Source organism: Sander vitreus, chromosome 5 (assembly GCF_031162955.1).
Source record: "Sander vitreus isolate 19-12246 chromosome 5, sanVit1, whole genome shotgun sequence".
NCBI lineage: Eukaryota > Metazoa > Chordata > Actinopteri > Perciformes > Percidae > Sander > Sander vitreus.
In genome coordinates, this window is record NC_135859.1 from 17,776,568 (window position 1) to 17,797,191 (window position 20,624).

The 20,624-nt window shown below is 39.9% G+C and overlaps 4 protein-coding genes across 5 annotated transcripts in view; 2 read left to right on the forward strand and 2 right to left on the reverse strand.

The window, feature by feature from the left end:
* Window positions 1-681, forward strand: part of psmd9 (proteasome 26S subunit, non-ATPase 9) — a 3,050-nt gene extending 2,369 nt beyond the window's left edge. The window contains exon 6 of the mRNA XM_078250813.1: window positions 106-681. Coding sequence (XP_078106939.1) covers window positions 106-133 — 28 coding nt within the window. The 3' untranslated portion in view covers window positions 134-681. The remainder of the gene's footprint in view (window positions 1-105) is intronic.
* A 270-nt stretch (window positions 682-951) lies between these two features.
* On the reverse strand, window positions 952-5,962 carry gtf2h3 (general transcription factor IIH, polypeptide 3). Its single transcript, XM_078250812.1, has 13 exons — window positions 5,709-5,962; window positions 5,504-5,583; window positions 5,287-5,393; window positions 4,259-4,401; window positions 2,908-2,970; window positions 2,575-2,604; window positions 2,448-2,476; window positions 2,291-2,365; window positions 2,145-2,198; window positions 1,719-1,787; window positions 1,473-1,608; window positions 1,326-1,362; window positions 952-1,198 (listed from the first exon to the last, which is right to left on the reverse strand). Exons 1-13 carry the CDS (start codon window positions 5,716-5,718, stop codon window positions 1,129-1,131), a joined length of 903 nt encoding a protein of 300 aa, XP_078106938.1. The 5' UTR covers window positions 5,719-5,962; the 3' UTR covers window positions 952-1,128.
* A 977-nt stretch (window positions 5,963-6,939) lies between these two features.
* LOC144518274 (Rieske domain-containing protein-like) lies at window positions 6,940-9,912 on the reverse strand. 2 transcript variants are annotated; one of them, XM_078250816.1, is made up of 4 exons: window positions 9,658-9,912; window positions 8,452-8,658; window positions 8,191-8,225; window positions 6,940-7,786 (listed from the first exon to the last, which is right to left on the reverse strand). In XM_078250816.1, exons 2-4 carry the CDS (start codon window positions 8,648-8,650, stop codon window positions 7,496-7,498), a joined length of 525 nt encoding a protein of 174 aa, XP_078106942.1. In that variant the 5' UTR covers window positions 8,651-8,658; window positions 9,658-9,912; the 3' UTR covers window positions 6,940-7,495. The 2 variants fall into 2 exon arrangements, with proteins under 2 accessions (XP_078106942.1, XP_078106941.1); XM_078250815.1 differs by having other exon boundaries at window positions 8,452-8,662.
* A 68-nt stretch (window positions 9,913-9,980) lies between these two features.
* Window positions 9,981-20,608, forward strand: LOC144518273 (uncharacterized). Its single transcript, XM_078250814.1, has 16 exons — window positions 9,981-10,808; window positions 11,579-11,695; window positions 11,861-11,970; window positions 12,060-12,887; window positions 13,151-13,313; window positions 13,588-13,685; window positions 13,882-14,097; window positions 14,472-14,559; window positions 15,170-15,291; window positions 15,533-15,638; window positions 15,837-15,908; window positions 15,998-16,107; window positions 16,404-18,631; window positions 18,728-19,232; window positions 19,515-19,608; window positions 19,719-20,608. The coding sequence occupies exons 3-16, from the start codon at window positions 11,912-11,914 to the stop codon at window positions 19,872-19,874; spliced, it is 4,845 nt and encodes a 1,614-aa protein (XP_078106940.1). The 5' UTR covers window positions 9,981-10,808; window positions 11,579-11,695; window positions 11,861-11,911; the 3' UTR covers window positions 19,875-20,608.
* The last annotated feature ends 16 nt before the right edge of the window (window positions 20,609-20,624 follow it).

A 20,624-nucleotide genomic window follows, 5' to 3' on the forward strand; every position in this document is an offset into this window, starting at 1 on the left:
CATGGGTGAGACAGAAACGCACTATAGCTTTAAGGTGCATTATTTGATTGGCAGGTAGAAAGTGGTTTACATTAGTCACAAGTCTGTCCTTGTTCTCTTTTTCAGATGCAACATTGTTCCAATCCATCGATGATCACCATGACATTGTGCAGTATTTCAATTGTGAAACACCTTCCTCCACCTATGTTATGCCTGGATGGTTTCAAACTGACTTTGTACATGCTGCAGATATTTTCACCTGTTTCTCAATATTTGAATCCAAACTGGAAGTATTTTCTCTATACAAGGGCAGTCTCCCAAATGGGATATCTGAAAATAAAATTAAGAGGCCATACTGAGTTTACTGAATAAACATTGCTATCTTATACTACTCGGATTAAAATCTTACATGTTCAAACAATTGTCTCTTGGCATTAGGAGTTTTAGCTTCTTTCTCTCAGTAGCATGGATTCGCTCAGCGAATGTCGTTGCTTTATCTAGTGTGCAAGTGGTATATTTGGTGTAAGAGTGCCACCAGAGATTAATAGGTTAATTAATGATATCCATGACAAAATCTGTCAGTGGTTGTTAAAGTATCTTGCAGTGTTTTGACGTGATGAACAGGTACTGAAAATGAATGACTGGAGACTTATAATAATTAATTTGACTACTTTCATCATTAAATGTTTATTTTCAACTCTTGGGGAAAAGATGACCTGTCGCATGTTATGCAAGAGCAACAGGGAATATTGGTTGAAGATGATAAATCATTACCAAAATGTTTATTCCACATGTAATTAATGTAAGTTTCTTTTTCAAAAGCAGTTACTCCATTTACATGTACAGTAGGCTAAGTAAATGACCTTTACCCAACATCATGAACAACTAAAAGGTGTGTGCCAATTGTTTATTAATGTGAACATTGGTCAAACTAAACTCAGACTTGTGAACAAATGTAAAATACAAATGTTTGTTTGTTTTATATGTTTAATGTTTGCATATATTGTTATTGACTGGAAAACAATTGTCTCTACAAAGAAAAACTATTTGTCAGGTTGGCATGAACCTGAAACTCGTGAAAATTTATAGCAAGCAAAATAGCATAATCTTAATATCAAAAAAATGAAACTAGTGTAATCATAGCAATAATCATGTAGGCTGTTTGAGTTTCTTCTTTTTGGGCTTAATCATCTGTGGTAATTGGATTTTGAAGGCAGTCCTAAAAAGAAAAATATAATGCAGACAAAATGAAGATAATTTCAGATGTTTACCAATAGTGTTCAGATGAAAAAGGTTATATATATATATATACAGTGTATATATAAAAATATATTTTAAAGACTCACTCGCAAGTTGTGCAGATGGGGCTGAAGTTGCAGAATACTTAAAGAGAAGACAGGAGAAAGCGTCACCGCAAAAACACTGCAGCTTTGGCCAGTAATATAAAGATTGTGGTCATGCATTTGTTTTTTTTAACTGGGAATCAGACTTACTTGACAGACAAACCGAGCACACGTAACCAATCTCAATGAGGTTACGATGGCAGAAACATGCAGCTCTGTAGTCCACATGTGCAGGCGGTGGCAGCACCAGCTGTGAACGCTGCTCAGAGTCAGGCAGGAACACCCACTGTTCAGAAAATGCCATTATCAACACAAAGCAGCCCTCTACAGAAAGATGAGCTGAATACGACATAGGTGATACCCTCAGAAATGTGGAAATCTGTATTGCACTCTCACCAAAAGGTACTGTGCCAGGGCAACTTTCTGTGGTATCTTGAGGTACAATCCTCCCGTTATATCACAAGCCTACAAGACAAACAACTAAAAAGGTAAAAACCTGGTATATGTATATTTACGCAGGTTAGGACAGCCCAATACAGTCACAACACCACACACCTTATGGTTATAATACTAAAAAATATAAACAAACAAAGTGGTGTGAGAGCAACTTAACATGGATGTTTGTCTTACTTGAATTGTTCTACAAGCTATCAAATATCATTGCATAGTTTAGTATTTTTTTAGGGAATTTCCCCAGTGTGGGATTAATAAAGTCTAACTTATTCTCAGGTACAGCTTTTGGATGGTACTTGCTATTACGATACAGGTTGTAGTATTAAATTACAGTATTGTCAATGTCCTAACAAAGCCGTAAAGACGTACCTGCTGAAGGAGACCCGACTCTGAGTCCAACACACAGGCGTCTATCAGGATGTTCTGTTTTAAAATACAAAACAAATTATTTTGAATATACAAGTTATTCAAGAAGTAAAGAGGACAGAAAACACAAGCAAGATCAATAAATGTACCTGCTTCTGAGCAGCAAAAATTACATTCATGAAGTTCATGTACTGGAGGGCACAGTCCTCCGCTGCTTTTATCACCTGTTCAGTAAAATACAGAGGCTGTGTTCAAGTCACGGAATAAAACAAAAGCGCTCATGAAATTAGAGCATTTAGAGCTTACCAATATCCTTGATTTTATCTCCTGTCCAGCTTAAAAACAAAAGACATTAATTAAAACAAGTATTGAAAGGAAAAACAGAACCCATTGAAGAGCATCATTAAGCTTAGTAATAAAAACACTGAATTACCTTCCAAATCTTTTGAGACTCTGTGAATATCTGAATATTAAAGGATTAAGGACAGTTAGGAAAACACCTCTGCCTCTCTCTCAGCCACAGTCAACAAAAAGAAAATAATGACAGTCTGCAGACATTTCTCTCAACTTGACCAGCAAAGAGAAAGTCAAAACACCACTTTTATCGTCCAACATATACACTTGCAGTCATTCATTAATGTGATTTTTTTTTTTTTCTTATGTTAGTTACTTTACCTTCTTATTTGATCTTAATTTAAAAAAAAAAAAAAGGTCCAAGTCATGTCATACATGATACAACTCTAAATAGTTGTTATTGAAAGGATACAGCAGAGAGCTTTGGCAAGGGATCCAGCCAAAAAAGTATCAGTTGAATTTCCCTTCACTTCAGCTGTAATCACATGAGACACATTGTACATTTTAGGGAGTCACCCACACTGCACAGCATCATTATACACCTGAAAATAAAGCTTTGAATACTAGACAAAGACAGTAGTCTCTCTCTCTCTCTCTCTCCTCCTATCTCCACTATCTATTTTGCAAAGGCATCGCCGCTGCATCCCAGGTACGTCACAGGACAATTGTGATTTATTTGACAAAAGGCAAACAAGCCAGAGGTTTTTTCCACCTTATCCCAGAATGATAATACATTCTATTTATATAGTGCTTTTAATGTACTCAAAGACACTTTACAATAGAACCATGGTAAGTACAATACAAGCAGGTGAAGCAATAAAACACAAAACATAAAAACAAGCATATTAACACAAGTGAAACAATAAAACCAGCAGCTAACAGTAGATTAAATGTGATATTATTATTATTATTATTATTATTATTATAGGGTGAAGGCTATTCTAAAGAGATGGGTTTTGAGAAGTGATTTGAATGTGTCCGGATCAGTACAGTCACGGATGTGTATGGGCAGAGAGTTCCAGAGGGAGGGGGCTGCGATGGTGAAAGCTCGGTCACCCCAGGTACCGTGCTTGGTCCTGAGTGGTGGGGAGAGGAGGTTTTGGGCGGGGGGATTGTGGTGGTGGAGCAGGTCTGTGAGGTAGGAGGGAGCCTGGTTATGAAAGGCTTTGTGAGTAAGGAGGAGGACTTTAAACTGGATGTGTTGGGGAACAGATTCTGGAGGACGGGGGTGATGTGGTCGCAGGAGCGGGTGAGGAAACGGGCAGCAGAGTTTTGGATATACTGAAGTTTATTTAAGGCTTTTGCAGATGAACCATAGAGGGATTCTGGAAGTGATGAAGGCATAAATCAGAGTTTTCGGCAGCAGAGAAGGTGAGTGATGGCCGGAGATTGGCAATGTTTTTCAGGTGGAAGAAGGCAGTTCTGGTGATTTGGTTGATGTGACGTTCAAATGTGAGATTGCTGTTGAAAATGACTCCAAGGTTACGGATGTAGAGGGATGGAGATAGGGTGGAGTTGTTGATGGAGAGACTGAAGTTGAGGGTGTTTTTCGTGAGGGATTTGGGGCCGATGGTAATCATGTCAGATTTAGATACGCGGCGTAGCCAGAATATACTCCAGCACTGACACAGCGCTGTGGAGATGGGTCTGGCTATGCGGGACTACAAAGACAGTAACCCATCTGTTTTGAGAAAGCATATATACTTAAATCGACTATATATTCTATGTTAATTTTACCCACACAAAAACAGACTTGTACTTACCTTTCGACATAACATTCCTGATCTCTTCAGCAATAAGGTTATTGGCGACTGCCAGGAGTTCATATTTTCCATCCCCACTGGAGCATGCATCATCCCCACCGCTGTCCCCCGCTCTCCAGCTCTTTTTGGGATATAGGAAGTGACTGAAATAAAGTAAGTTGGTGAGATTGTGCATATAAGCAAAGACAGGAGCAAAACACATTCATCAAGACACTCGGCCCTTCAATACTGGAAACTGACGGTGGTGGAAGAAGTAGTCAGATCCTTACTAAGTAAAAGTATCTATACAATGATGTAAAAATACTCCATTATAAGGAAGTGCTGCTTCTGCAGATAAATGGCTGTGTGAGTGATATATGATTGATAGATTTTTTTATTGATCCCAAAATGGGAAATTACAGAAATTACTTATGGCAATATATAATCATATATATTTGAGTGTTTATACTGATGCATTCATTTGTAAGCAGCATTTTACCGTTGTAGCGGATTAATGGGGAGGTACTTTTAACCATTTTAAATACTGGACCTTGGGTATCCAGCCTAATGGTCGAGCTTCCTTCAAAGGCTCACAACATAAATCTGGGAGGTCATGAGATGATTAATGGGGAAGAAAAAGATGAAAAGATGAAGTTATGCTAAACAACTGTGTTCATTTTTTTGTACTTTGGCCTGAATCTTTTCTTTTTTGTGAAATATTGAGAGAAAAAAAAACAACCTTTTCCTCAAACTGTTATTTAAATGAAACCATGTGAGAAGTTCAAAGACTGGTAGAACTAACAACTCATGACATCTGAAACGTGACAAGGGGCCGCAACTAGACAATGTTTTTTTGTAAGAGGTCATGAGACCACAACAAACCCAAGTAGTGTGTTTTATCTCTTCATCTGTTTTTATGTAAATTCTTAATCTGAAAACTAACTAGCAACTATAGCTATTCAAATACATGCAGTGGAGTAACATCTACAATATATCCCTCCCACTCCAGTAAACGTACTTACTTTTCACCACTGTTCTATAAAAGTTACCTGTCTTGACAGTGGCTAGCGATGACAGCCAGCCTGTTAGTCCTGGCCATGGAAATATGGGAGTTCCCCAAAACCATGACTGCATCCATACACTTCGACAGGGTGAGCTGCACGAACACAAGAGGACAGTAGGTGTTGTTTAGCCTCAGCCACATTTAGAAACTACAATCTGAGGACTGTTCATAAGTAAGAATAATATCAGACATAGTAGTTCTACCTCTGTCTCACGTTGAGCTTGCTGCCCCCACCAAATCGGATTTACATCCACGACGATGACCAGCAGATTGATTTCATCCTCTGAAGAAATGTTGGAAACAATTTAACATAACGCAGCTAAATGAATAAGGTCCTTTCTAAAACGTTGAATGTACAACACATACCAAACTACGTGTATTATCTGCATCAGGCTAAGCAAGACATACCTGATGCCATCACGGCAAGATATTTGAGACCAAAAAGTGATCACGTTAACTGTTGTTCTCCTGGAGCTTTATCTTCTGTTAGCTTCCATCTTTGATCTGAAACTTTACACAATATCTACAAAATTTAGAGCGTTTTAAAGTCTGGATATTCGGACAATGTATAGTTTAGTAAAAACTGACATTCATGAAAATACAGTCAGCATTGTTTAGTATCAGCCATACTGAAGCGTATTTGTGCGTCATCAGGCTGCGACCTTCTTCTTCTTCTACTTTTAATATTGGTAAAACACAGTTCACTGCTGCCACCTAGCGTCGTCTGTTTTGATGTGGCCTAAATCCATACCTTCATACAAAGCCCCCCAGGGGTTTTCACTTTAAGTAGCAATACAACAATGTAAAAATACTAAATTACAAGTAAAAAATCCTACTGCATTCAAAATCTTAGGTAAGTAAACGAATAAGTAAGTACGTTTTGACGTATGATCAGCAAAATCTACATGTGTAAATGTATTTGTTATGCAGACAAACAACCACTGTGATTGTAATAGTATATATTATTGGATTGTTGATCACTAATACAATAATGTGGAAGTAGCATTTGACTGTTGTAGTTGGTTGAGGTGGAGCTCCTTTTGACTATACTGTATACTGTATATATAACAATGCATCATATTTTACAAGCTGATCTAATGTTTTGGTTGTAAAAAGTAATTAGCATCTATAGTTCTTGACGGAATCATTCCTATGTTCTCAGTGTCCTATTTTCGTGATATAAGTTAACATTGTAAAAGATTGGTAAGTACTATCACAGTTCAAATCACAAACAAATTAAGGTAGATAGACGTTTAAAATGCAGTTTGAATAATAAAAATCCATTCAGCCACTGTGAAGATATCAATGTCTAAAGAAAAAAAGGAAAACTATCTTGCCCGCAAATTTAAAAGCCTAGGTTTCAAGGAGTATAACATCAGTAGGCTAGAAGCTCTAGGTGAAAATAAAACCCTTTGAAAGGTCTTGATGTTTCCTATTAAGAGGATATTAAGCTGGGGAACATACGACCCTGGCAACAGAGATACGCTTCTGATCTTGACTTGTGTTGAATTGTGTTCAGAAGAACTTAGCTGTGTATATATTGACATATGACACAATGACATCATAATAATATTCCACATATCATTTCTCATAACATTGGGAAATAAAAATAATCAGTCATAGTTTTTTCTACCAAAAATAAACTGTATATTTATACAACATTTAATACTTATAAACCACAATATTCTATAGCAATGTTGAATACAATGGTGTTACAATAAATTACTTTCATACAGTAAATGCCATTTCTACATTATACCTACTGATTTGAACAGTCTTCAGTAATGCCCTGTTTCCTGATCTTGCAAGCCGTGTCAATCAGAGCAAGACCAAAGTACTGAACAGTGTATGTAAACAGAACAAAACTCAACATTTCTCTGGATGTCCAATTAAAGCAGAGAAAACCACAATGAAATGACACACATCCTGCAACTGCTGTTTAAATGTCTGCTATTCATCTTACTACAATGATTCATACATTATTGTAGATATAGAACATATATTTCCCTCTTTGTCCTAGATTGACTCATATAAATTGCACAGGCTTATTGACTAACACACTAACAATTATTATTGGGGCAAACAGATTGAGATTCTCCAATGAAACACAACAAAACATCCCACATTCTCTTTAAAGCATTTACGTATTTTGGGTTGAATAATCATTCATCTCTAAGAAATCCTTAAATGTCTGGTTATTTCTTGGGCGTGGGTTTTGGCTGTGCCTTGAGTAAGCCAGTCCTATATCTCTCAGTCTGATAGACATCTGACTCGATGGCCTCGTTTGAGTCATTCAGTGTTACGTATACATTCCCGTTGACCTCAGTGACATTGTGAATCCTCTGTTTGACACCCTTGGAGCACCAGTGTTTTCTCAGGGGTTTGGCTTTAGGATCATCCACAGCTTGGTAAAGCCCTTCCCCTTCTGCGAGTGTGATCTTATACTTGTGCCACGGACACACAATACACAGCCGCCCATTAAACTCCTGAGCATGAAGGTGATTAGAGAGATCAGACAGTAGCAGCTATAATGGCAGTTTTACAAGAAAACTATTTATACATATGAAAGCTTGAACAGGACCTTTACACTGAACTGACAAAAAGAGGTTATTAGTTTATTAGATTAGATTAAACTTGATTGTCATTGTGCAGTGTACAAGTACAAAGACAGCGAAATGCAGTTTGCATCCAACCAGAAGTGCAAAAAAAAGTAGAAAAGTGCAATGCGATATTTAAGTATAGACAGGTGGTGCATAGGCAGGACGAGAAATATATTGCAGTGTTATAAGAGCAGAATAAATATGGCTATTGTAATATGAACAATGTATGAACAACATGTACAACATTCAACAGCTATTTCACAACAATATTCCAAGAATATGCAACTTACCTCAATGTCTCCATATTGTAATGCACCACCTGAATCTGTAAGTGGAAATACGAGTGTCATTATAGGCCTCAGTGTTTCAAACACTTGATGAGCCATTGCAGAAAGTAAATTCCACACTTCAAAAAGTAATAGGATGATAAATGTCAACATCTTTCTAAATGTTTTAACAGGGAAAAAAAAACTATAGGTGAGGACAGGCCTTATAATTATGGCTTTATGCATTATGTCAACACACACAACAGCCACACACACAGAGCTTACGGTAGCAGCGCATGTCCATTGCATGAAGCTGCCCCTGATGGTACAGGACCAGTATGTCTCTGCAGCCATTCACCATCGTGGTCATGCGTCCGGCCTTGACAATGTCGTCCTTCTTCCCAATGAAGTGGGAGACAGGGGGAAGTGAGGAGGAGGGAAGAGAAGAAGAGGATGTCTGAGAATGCTCCTCCTCAGAAGACATGTTGATCACTTCCTGGTATGAATAAGAATATAGTTTAACAGTAATTTCAGTTTTGAGGACATGATTAATAGCAAAATAGATGAATGAATGTTGTTTTATTGCGGACTTATTAGACTTCATTCACTTTAATTCACTAGCAAGTCCCAGTCCTGCCCTTTCCTCCACCTTATTCATTACCACATGATGGGGTTTTATGTTGGATTTACATCAGGAAATTAATCAAGAGAAGGAGCTGATTCTTGTAGGTTTCACATTTTCATAAAAACATGCAGTACAGTATTTGTTAATACAATATATAATTAGAATAGTATATGTAGTATATAGAATATATTAAATGTTGCTGCAATGTGTTCCAGATGTTTCAAACATCTGCTTCTTTCATTTCCTCCAGTTTTAAATGGGGGAACAGATGATGCTGCATGAATATTTCAAGAAATAATGAGAAGAGGAAAAAAAACAACACCGGCTGTCTTGGGTTACACCCAAGGATTTTTGAATGGTGGTAATTTAAAAAATGCATCTCTTAATTTACCAGAAGCAATGTGAATGAGTGACTGGGATAAAAAAGAAAATAAAGAGAGATAGGCCTGGCAATGCAAGACTAGCTACTGTCAGTGCCACAGAGAGTGAGGGGAAGAAAAGATAGAGACCAAAAACCTTGCCCACTTTGTAACAAACTAATGAGAATCTGTTTCATGTAGCCACCTACAATCTTTCACTGTAGACTTGGTCCAGATTAGTCCAGGACTTCAGATTATACGGGGAACACATACTATTATGTTTTCCTTAGGGATGCACTGGTAACCTGCAATCCAATCCCCTCTTCCTCTTCCTCCCCAGTCACAATGTTTAAAAAGATACGTAATTCTGCACATACTCACTATAAGGACAATACAGAATGCATACAATCATCAACACAGACAGAACACACCCTTAGCCATTCACGAGGAGTAGTAGTTCCTCTTTAATTAAGTTCCTACAAGTTTTTGATTGACTAACTGTCCTACCTCTAAATACTGTAGTTAGTTGCCAAGGCAGTCGGGATGGGTCTGGTAGCCTGGCAACTTGCTGATGAATTTGGCTTCATGTTCTGGGCGGGACATGAGACTTTATCTCGCTAAATTTACACACAGGAACATCCTAGTATCTGTATAAAACAGACTATATTTGTTTGAACATTTATCAAATTATAAAACGCAAACCAAACTTCGTCAGGGTTTCCAGTTTGAGGAAGAGCCAATGTTGTGTGTTACGTCCAATGTTGTCCCCAGTGAAACAGGGGCTGAGGAACGACATTCCATGTCCATGTTGTCCTTCCCCTTTATGACTTAAATTAGATCTAAATTGCAGAGGGTGTGCCACTGCCAGGTATACACAAAGTATGCATGTGTGTATTCGCTGTTGAGGTAGGCCTGTATATATAGGCCATATGTATACAGTTAGCCTACTGTAAATAATTGCAGATACTTGGGACATATGAGGGTAAATACATCTTAAATACAATTGTAATAATGAATTGAATGAATAACGAATGACGATTTTTCTTTCTGTCATTTTTCAGGAGGCAAACCAAATTGCCAGCGGTGTTGTCTATAACCGCACGCTCACTTTATATATTATTTATATATTTTGCAAAATAAGTCAATATCAATAATAATCCATGTGTTTTATCATTAATTAACCCAGCATTTTACTTCTCAATCAGTAGTCCATTTCTCAGCTCTCCATAGGGAAGGCTATGTTGTAAAGCCAGTGGGGAAAATGTCCTAATGGATTAGTCTGAGAAGGCTTTTGTCTTAGCAGGTTTGTTGGTGGGCATTAAGCCCTCTGAGGAATTATCTCTCGTTCATGATGAATTGAACGTAATTTGACCGGCTGTCCTTTTTGAAGTTCTGCATTAAAATCAGATACAATTTCGTACCCTAATATGGGTATGCCAATCAGGCCTGGACATGAGTTGCGCTCACCCACAGCGGGAAAAGAAATCGCCCGTTTTCGTAGCTATGGAGACCTACTTTGTGTACGGAAATAGGGATACTACTCAAGCAGGTAAGCAGGCAACTTTGTGAAAAATTTATGCATTTCGTCAGGTCGGTTTACTCGTTCAGATGTCGTGTCCACCTATTGCCTTGTTGCTAAAAAGTCTGGAGTGATACAGGTACGTTTTGTTTTTATTGTTGTACCGTTTGGAGAAACTTTATAGCTTTATAGTTAGTCATTTCATACATAAAAATAATTTGCGAAGCACAAGCACCCCTTTATAATGTATAATGTGTGATGCTTTCTCTTGATTTGGCAATAATTTAAAAACCACAACAACTTTCCTTTATTTTAAGTTGTGTGTTTATTTTTTATTTTTATTTTATTTCACTTTTTTGTTTTGTTGTTGTGGGTTTATTCCAACAATAGACCATCCCTGCAATGGACAAGAGTCAACAGCTACTTCCCCTTTACTTTATGCTCTGTGGATGAGCTGGCCATAAATATAATTTAAACTGCACTGCAGGTTGTCTTCATGTAGCCTAATTCAATTTGCAGTTATACTGACACTCAAATCCCAACACATGTTCACTATAGGGACTATGGCGCAGCCTGGAGGAAATATAGCCCTCTAGGAGGGGGATGATTTGAAGCATTGTATACTGTTTCATAAACACAGTAATAAACAGCACTCTCACCTTATGCATGCATATAAAGAGGGTCTCACTCATGTGCCATATGGCAAAACTATTGCAGCTGCCAGCCAATCTACTGTAGAAGTCAAAGAAGCAACAGTTGCATGCCTCAGTCTTCTATATTTATCATTTTTGCTACGATACAGACGTGTAAAATGACTGCACTGTGCTGCCCTGGCTCCATCCTGAACAAGTATCAAATTTCAACATCATACCAGTGCCGTGTGCTTTGCTTGACACCACAACTTTGCAGGGTGATAGTAATGACGCAGTGACCGACTAGACCATTGGCCATCAGTCTCTGACAGGAATCACTGAGGGAGAGAAAACAGCAAGGGCACGCTGTCTTGGAACAAGCAGTGTGACTGCAGTAGGTAGCTTGTGTAATGGCGATTTAAGTTTGTAGTGGTTTTGAGTTATTTCCCTGTTTATATTCAGCCTGTTGTCATACAATTACTCTAATTGTAAAGTCATTTCTTGCACGCCTTTGCTATGTGTGACAAACTGATGGAAAGACTAAAATGTCATCTCCCAGGGTAGGTGAAGTGAAGTAAAAAGTAAAGGGAGAAGAAAGGAAGGGGAGGAAATGTCACTCAGCCTGTATGAGTGTCTGACGACAGTTGGGCTACAGCGTCACTATGCCAGGTAAGCTCACTCACATTACATCCAAACTTACACTTGCCCTGTCCCCTCCTCCTCTGACCATCTGTCTCCCTCTGTTTCCTGTCTTTCAGGTTTACCTCAGTGGGTGTTCATCGTGCAGCACACCTTTCAGCGCTGACCATAGAGGACTATGCCGTCCTGGGAATCCGCTCTATGGAGGACAGGACTCGACTCTTCCACCTGGTCCAAATGGTCAAAACTCTTGACCTTGAATATGAAGATAGTAATGATGATGATTCTAATGGTGGTGATGCTGTAGGCTACACTGTAGCAGATAGTAGCTTTACTTATGATGGTTGTGGAGATCCTGATGAAGATATATATGACGATGAGGATGAGAAGGGTGCTGCTGTGAGTAAACTAAATGCAACAAGTTTTTCCAAACCATCATGTGTTCGCAGACGGCTTGATTTCAGTTCTGAAACCATTGATCATCATCTGAAGCTATCTTCTCGACCAGAAGGCACTGTTCATGTCTACACAAGTCATAATAGAAAGAATGTGCCAGGCCAGGGCAAAGGATCAGCCATACCTGTGCAGCTTGACACTGAAAGTGCTGTGGTATGTGCCTGCAAAGAAAAGAACAACCACAGGCTGGATGTCCATAGTCATCAATTTGATCATCACACAGAAGCAAACACAATGGGAGGAAATGCCATGTACAACTCTCACACCAGATTATCACCAAAGTGTGTATCATTTCACAAACCAAAACCCGGGCCTGCAACAGCAGCATCAGATTTTAGGACAGATAGGTTTATCAGCAAACCAGTTGGCCAGAAAGATAGTAACGGCGCTACTGAACACAAGGCTAAGCCAACGCCTGTTTATAAATCAAAGAGAACAGCTGGCTACAACTACGGACTACCACTGAGTTCCCCTCCTGCTCCAAACAAAAAGTGAGTGTCAGTGGTTACTCCCTACTTGCACATGCACATGCAGACAGCTACAGTATGTTACAGTAAATACATTTATTGAACATGAAAGACATTCAAAAGTAATATAAAGAATCAAAATTGCTATAACACTTGCTTTTTGTGATTTTGTCTCTTTAAATTATAACGTTTGTATTAAGTTTGCATATGAGCATTGTTTCCTTTGCACGTGATCATCCTGATTTCGATTGTGTGTGTGTGTGTGTGTGTGTGTGTGTGTGTTGCAGGCGACCAGCGGGGCAGCGGATCAGTGTGTGTGTGAGGAAAAGACCTCTGACACGCACAGAGTGCAGGGAAGGAGCGTCAGATGTTGTGACAACTCCGGGTGGAGAGTGTGTGATTGTCCATGAAAACAAAGAGGCAGTGGATCTCACACAGTACATACTACAGGTAGATATTATGTCCAGAGAGGAGACATTGACAAGTTAATGTTTTGAGTACTTTCATGTTTTGTCGTGTATCAATACTGTAGGTACAACTAAAGATGGCAGTGTCTCCAAATAAACACACATTATCATCAAACTGTGATGTTGTTAAATAAAGTATTTCATGATTAACTACTGGAATTATGTATAGGGTGTATTTTTACTTTAAGGTCACCTTGTCAGATCATTATGCTGTGTGTTTATTTAATGCCTTGCCCCTTGCTCTTTTTTCACTGCAGCACAGGTTCTACTTTGACCATGTGTTTGGGGAGGATAGCTCCAACGAAGAGGTGTATCGAAGAACAGCATATCCTCTGGTGCAGCACATGCTCAATGGGTAAGTTAGCATTGATGTAGTGGTATTTATGGAGGTGTGTATGTTATCACTCCAACCATCCTTTCTATCCAAATGCCATAAAGTCCAAATGAGTCATGGGGCTTGTAGGTACATGCTTGTAGGTAGTTTTGCCTCTGTGTTTCTATGAATCTGTGGTCCCTAACTATCTTTATGTGCGTTGTGTGTTTGTCCATAGAGGCAAGGCCACCTGCTTTGCATATGGCCAGACAGGTGCAGGGAAGACTCACACCATGTTGGGTTCTCCTGTCAGACCAGGGTTGTATGCACTGGCAGTTCGGGACATTTTTGCTCACCTCTCCTCCACACACATGCGCTTACCCTTGCTGGTGTATGTCAGTTTCTTTGAAATCTACTGTGGTCAGCTGTATGACCTGTTGGACCACAGAGAAAGGTGTGTGTGTGTGTGTGTGTGTGTGTGTGTGTGTGTGTGTGTGTGTGTGTGTGTGTGTGTGTGTGCGTGCGTGCGTGTGTGCGTGCGTGTGTGTGTGCGTGCGTGTGTGTTTTGTTGTGTATAGTTGTGTATAAAGAGCTTAAGAATCTTTGAGTTGGAGTTGCTCTTGAAAAAAAGATAAAAGATGACCAGATAGCAAATGGTAAAAAAAAAACCCAGATAATTATGAAAGAAAATATTTTTTTGGTAACATCATCATCAAAGTGAACCTCTACCTACTGCCTAATACTTGGACTTGTGATAAACCTTAATTTTCTTATTTCTTGATTTCTTCTCCCTCTTAAGCTCTCTCCTTTTCTTTCTTCCGCCATTAGGTTGTTTGCCAGGGAAGATGGACAGAAGGTGGTTCACATTGTTGGGCTGCGTGATGTCAGAGTGGACTCAGTCAGCTCACTGTTGGAGGTTCGCCCCTTTCTTTAAGAATTGCCTAATGTCCATGCTGTGCTAGTCAAGACCTGCATGGTGTTCTGATTAGCACTCCAACTTTTACAACCCATTAATATGTTTTCAAAATCAAAGATCTACCATTTAAAAAAGAAAAATATAATTGTTGACTGTTTAAATTATGAGCAATCTTGCTTACCAAATTCACGGAAGACAACTGAAAAATCTCCATTCTTTTAACTTTTATTTGCATTTAAACTTTTTACAAATTTTTTTTCCCCATATGACTTTGTACCATGATAGAATTAAATAATGTCCTGTAATATCTAGCTTCTTTCTATAAGTCTATTTTTGTTGTCACAAGAAACCTCAATAGTACTTTTAGGTGCTTAAGTATTCAGTGAAATGCAACAGTAAATATCTATCTAGCACGTCAGGTCGTGCTTACATCCTTACAGATGCACCAGCAGACTCTTGAGTACCTTAACAACTTGAAATATTACAAACAAACAAAAAATTCTATGATTTCCTGTTTGTAGTGACTATTACAATCTCTTTGAACATATTTTGAGATCTCCATTTATCTCTTCCTTGTCTCCCTCCTGCATTCTTTCTTGCCCTTACAAAGGTGATTTCACAGGGTACAGAGGAGCGCACACAAGGGATGAGTGGAGTGAATTCACTCTCCTCTCGTTCCCATGCCTTGCTTCAGATTCAGCTAAGAGATACAAACCAGCAGATTGCTGGAAGGTGAGTGGCAACATGTGTTTTATTATATTGTAGGCTTATAAGAGTGCACACACTTTTTTTCTCTTTCACTTTCTCCTTAAAGCACTACTAGGGTTATAGCATAGTATATCAAATAAGCCCAGTAGTATTGGTGTGAAATGGCTGAACTAAGAAAGGTGTGTGTGTGTGTGTGTGTGTGTGTGTGTGTGTGTGTGTGTGTGTGTGTGTGTGTGTGTGTGTGTGTGTGTGCGTGTGCCTGTAGAATGTGGTTTGTGGACCTGGCAGGAAGTGAGAGGGCATCAGATACCAAAGAACCAGACAGGCAGAGTCGCATGGAGGGAGCTGAGATCAACCAGAGCCTGCTAGCTGTAAACTACACACACACACACACACACACACACACACACACACACACACACACACACACACACACACACATACACACATACGCACATGCACACTCACAGGCACGCACACTCAGAGATCACACATAAAGTCAAAGACATTTATGAAGGTATGGTGGGATTTGACATATTTTCTCATTTGTAAATGATTTTTTTTCTTAGCTTAAAGAATGTATCCGGTCACTTGATCAAGAGCAGTCGCACACACCTTTCAGACAAAGCAAACTTACCCAGGTAGTAAGACTTTTGAAACTTGCTGATTTTCAGTGGTTCTGTTGTGTTAGTGATACAAGTGTGTATAAATATCATTGTTCCCTTTCTAGGTTTTGAAAGACTCATTTGTTGGTGACTCAATGACATGCATGATTGCCAACATTTCACCTGGTCACTTTGCAACTGAACACACACTAAATACACTGAGATACGCCGACCGGTAAGTGTGTGTTTACAATAAGTGTGGAATATGTCATATGGGATATTAGGATAAGGGAATTAAAAAAATATATATAAATTAAAGTCCTAATGGTTTTAATTTATCCTACTTCAAATTGTGTCTTGGGGAAACTTAAATAGCATAGTGACTTTAAATATAAAGTTTTCTTTTTTCATCTTGCTCCCAGTGTTGATCACTTCCAGTCCTTTTTATTCTATTTAAAAGTAGTGTTAGGGACTGTAGAGGCAATGACTAGTGACTGCTATCTGAGAAATTACATCTTGATTTTTTTATAGGGTTAAAGAGTTGAGGGGACAGGGAGGACTAAAAGGAGGAAGAAGGGGGAAGACAATACCCTCCCCCAAACGAAACCTGTCCAACAGCAACAGCAGCAACAACAACAGCAGCAGCAGCGGCAGAGGCAACAATGTTGGCACCCGAGGGAAAAGTCCCCCTAAAAAGCCAAAGTTAGGGAGACAAAGAGAGGATTTTGGCCCCACCATGCCTTCCACGAGATTGGCCATGGGGGGCGCAATTTTCTGCTCCACACCCAAAAACAGCAGACGGGGAGAGGAAACAAGTGCAAGAGCAAGAAAGGGGATTGGACTTGAACACATTACACCAGTTAGAGGTTTGCTGGGAATGGGTGATAAGAGGGAGAGGAGGGAGAGAGCAAATGGCAGGGAAGGTAGAAGAAGAGAAAGGTATGGAGTAACAGACAGTGTAGGCCACTCAGTTAGTGACCAAAACGCTGTGGCAGGGCTGGTCTTGGGACAAGCAACAGATGAGCAGCTTCACTTGTGGAAGGTACAGAGGGAATCTGGATTCTACCACAGAGAAAAAGAGAACCAGCAAAGCACTTTAAAAGGGGGAGGAAATGAGGAAAAAAGATGGATAGAACAGAGAAGACAAGTGGAAGTGGAAAGCAGTAGAGTCACATGCAGTGAAGTAGAAAGGCTAAAGGAAAGAGAATTACAAAAGGTTGATGAAAGGGATACGGAGAGGGAGAGGCATCTGAGACAGTATCACCAGCAGCTGCAGCAGTTTATGCCCTCATCAGTTTCTTCATCTGTCCATCTCTTCTCACCCTCTACATGTACGTCTTCCTCTAATCAAGCCTCTCTCTCTTCTTCTGTCTCTCCATCTTTCTGTTCTTCTCTCCAACACTCTTCCCTTATGTATCATGGTTTGGAAGAGGTTTTAGATGCATACCGAGCCAGGGTTGAGGTTAGGACAGATGGTAACAGAGGACAGTCGTCTTTCTTCCCCAGTGGAGAGATTTGCTTACAAACTGAAACCTCTCCAAGCTGCAATAAAAATAAGGATGAAGTTGGTTGTGGTGACTCAGATAGCTGTGGTGAAGGTTGGAGGGTATCTAGGGAGGGAACAGAGGCAAGATTTGGACAAGACAGGGATAAACCTGAAAAGAGGAGGTCACTGAAGGCAACCGGAGAAGGACAGGGAAGAGTAAGGAGGGAAGAGTGGAGGCCAGCTGGGATGGAGGAAGGAGAAGACAGGAGGTGGGCTTGGGTGGCAACAACAGAGACAGAGCAGGCAGACAGGATGACAGGTGCAGTGCCAGCTGATGTAGAGGCCTTAGTGTCTTACAACTGTGACTCAGAAGAGAGGAGAGAAGTGGGTAAGGAAGGACTAGATGCCTCAGATGTCCCAGCTGATGGGGTGTGGAGTACTGAGGAGCGAGAAGGAGCTGACAGCTATGGTTTACTGTCCGCCCACAGCGCTATTGACAGCAACAGCCTCTTTAACCACCCTCCTGTTGAGTCATCCCATCAACGAGCTCCAGCAGAACGACCCCTCTCCCCGGCCTGTGGACAGAATGCACTCCTAACCCCTAATAAATTCAGTGATCTTTCCCTTAAGTTAAAACATACCAGATGCACCTCAAACATTCTGCCTCTACTATTGCAAAATGCTCAACAGGGAGTGCCATCAAGCAGCTGTAGAGAGAAGCAACCTTGGTTTTCTGCTCATGCCAATAGAACGGAAATGACAAATGCTCAATCGGCCACACTACCTGTCACTACTCCCATCACAAAGAATGGATGTAAAATACCAGCTGAGTCCCTTAACATATCTAAAAGTCCAGCTTACACTATGATACACAACCATCCAAAGGTCAAAGCCAAAATGTCTGTTTTACCTCAAGAAGAGACTGCAGATTCTCTCAGCTACATCATGGACCCCCTCAGCATCTCCTTGCTTCAAGTGGACCAACAGGTCGCCACAGCCTCGTTCCTCAAAGGGGAACAGAACAACACCTCACCCTGTCTGCTTGAGAATGAAAGAGCACACGATGACAGAAGGGAAATAGAAAAAGAGTGTCTCACATGTGCGGAGATGGCAGGGAAAGTTTTAGCAGACGAAGATGTAGAATTGCGCCTGTCTCTTTTGGAGCTGCCACAAGCAAACACCCACTGCCCTCCCACCCCTGACATCATAAAAACTACAAATCACACTGAGCGAAGAAAAGACATGTGCTGTGCCACATACCATTTTGGAATAGGTAAGTGTGAGTTCTGTGCGTGTTTGTGTGTGTAATAACTAGTGCTTAAGAACTGGTTTGTGATGACTGTGATTTCTTTTTATTAATATTGTCCAGGTATGATGAAGCCTCCTATCGCTGAGGTTATGCTGGTCTCTCTCCAGGACGAAGAGAACAATCAGAAACCCCAAACTACGCCAGCTATTAAAGTCCTGGGCAGCAGAACGCCTGGATCCCCACTTAATCCCTCTGCATGTGCTTCTGTGCAGACTTCTGTCAAGCAGTCCATCTCATCCTCTGTCCATCAGTGTGGGAACACTGGTTCACCCAGTTCACACAAACTAACAACAAATGGTGCCACCCAAATGCCACCAGAATATGCACACAATATGCATAACAAACTTGCTTTTTCCATTTCATCAACACAGTCAGAAAGTGTCTTGGGCCAGTTAAACACAGTACAAAAGCAGCGTCACACAGTACATCTAAACCATTTCAGCAACTCAAACATCTCACTCCAACCAAACGATCCTATAGAATCAAATACTCAAGAGAGCACCAGCAATCAGCAAATAAGACCCATAATCCATCTGTCTAAGCTGAAAGACTTGGATCATGGCCAGTAAGTACCAGTAATGTCACCATTTTGTTTACACAGGCAAGTGCGCATTATAACGGGGCACAGCTAGTATTACTACAACTAATATTGATAATACCTATGTTTAGGTGATATTGAAATCTAGTTGATGATAATCCTACAGACATACAGAAATCTTACAGACCTCTTTGGTGACAGATTTAGAAAATGTGCTGTGTATTTTGGAGTAATAGAGAAATCACAACCTAGAGGTTATTAGTTTGAATAAAACATTTCTATCTTTTTTATAATCCAATCCAATTTAAGATGGTGTATTGTCCAGGCCCATTGGGAGCAGCTTGAAGAGATGGAAGCTTTATGTCGTAAAGAGGGGACGCTTCTGTGCCAACAACCTGATATGGTCAGCATAAATCAAACCACTTTTTTTAGCACCTTGCTTTATGTAAACTACATTTTAAATTGAATACACACTTTTGTCTTTTTTCACTGTCTGTCTCCCTATCTTAACAGGCATTTAGGGAATATGTCATCAAGCTGGAGGATATCATGGAAAGAAAGGCTCGGTGTGTCCACAGCATGATAGCTCAGCTGCAGCCATATCTTAAGCCCAGTCGTTCTAACCAAGCACACAACCAAGAAGAAGATAATCACGGTCCAATTACTTGAGCCTATAGCATGGCATTTACGCAAAGCTGTGCTGTTTATGAGTGCACAATATGTTTTTCACTGAAAACACTAAATACAGTATGAGTCAATATTAGTATTTATTTTATTTTATAAATGTTCAAGTGACTTAAGCTTTAAGAGTTCACTGCTCATTGGACAAATGTTACTTAATGTGTGTGACATCCAGAGATGTGTTAAACCAGGGTTCTTGTGGGGAAACCTGCCAAGAGACGTCTTTCCATGGAGACAATATATAATATACAATATTATATATATGAATCAGAAGGGAAAAGTATGTTCATGTTTGTGCATTCTGCAGATGTTTGTGTGAGTGTGTGTGTGTAATAGTTTGAGAGTTTGTTTCTTGTGTGCAGGTGTGGGGTTGTTGTTTTTTTTTCTTCCTAGATCCTCAGTTCTGTAGTTCTTCAGATGAATATAGTATATCAAACATGTTTTGGGGCATTTTAGGCCTTTATTTGTTAGGACAGCTTAGACATGAAAGGGAAGAGAGAGGGTGAATGACATGCAGTAAAGGGCCGCAAGTCGGAATTGAACATGCAGCAGCTGCGGCGAGGACTGAGCCTCTGTACGCAGGGCACACACTCTACCAGGTGAGCTACCCAGGCCCCCCAGTATTATGAAATATTTATTATGTTCATCTTAGGGTGGCGATGTACTACTATGGAAACTTGGATGACTGGTGTTTAAAAATTAAATTATTTTAATAGCTGCTATTTATTTACTGTATCT

Excerpts from the sequence above, each read along its gene's own strand:
- gtf2h3 (XM_078250812.1), bottom strand. Across the intron at positions 4,402-5,286 it reads GCTAGCCACTGTCAAGACAG|TCACTTCCTATATCCCAAAA; the intron begins GTAACTTTTATA and ends ACTTTATTTCAG. Across the intron at positions 1,609-1,718 it reads CCCTGGCACAGTACCTTTTG|TGGGTGTTCCTGCCTGACTC; the intron begins GTGAGAGTGCAA and ends TTTTCTGAACAG.
- LOC144518274 (XM_078250816.1), bottom strand. The coding sequence starts at position 8,650 with ATGTCTTCTGAGGAGGAGCATTCTCAGACATCCTCTTCTTCTCTTCCC. Across the intron at positions 8,226-8,451 it reads AATGGACATGCGCTGCTACC|ATTCAGGTGGTGCATTACAA; the intron begins GTAAGCTCTGTG and ends TTCCACTTACAG. Across the intron at positions 7,787-8,190 it reads TACAATATGGAGACATTGAG|GAGTTTAATGGGCGGCTGTG; the intron begins GTAAGTTGCATA and ends CTTCATGCTCAG.
- LOC144518273 (XM_078250814.1), top strand. The coding sequence starts at position 11,912 with ATGTCACTCAGCCTGTATGAGTGTCTGACGACAGTTGGGCTACAGCGT. Across the intron at positions 11,971-12,059 it reads CTACAGCGTCACTATGCCAG|GTTTACCTCAGTGGGTGTTC; the intron begins GTAAGCTCACTC and ends CCTGTCTTTCAG. Across the intron at positions 18,632-18,727 it reads CACATACCATTTTGGAATAG|GTATGATGAAGCCTCCTATC; the intron begins GTAAGTGTGAGT and ends AATATTGTCCAG.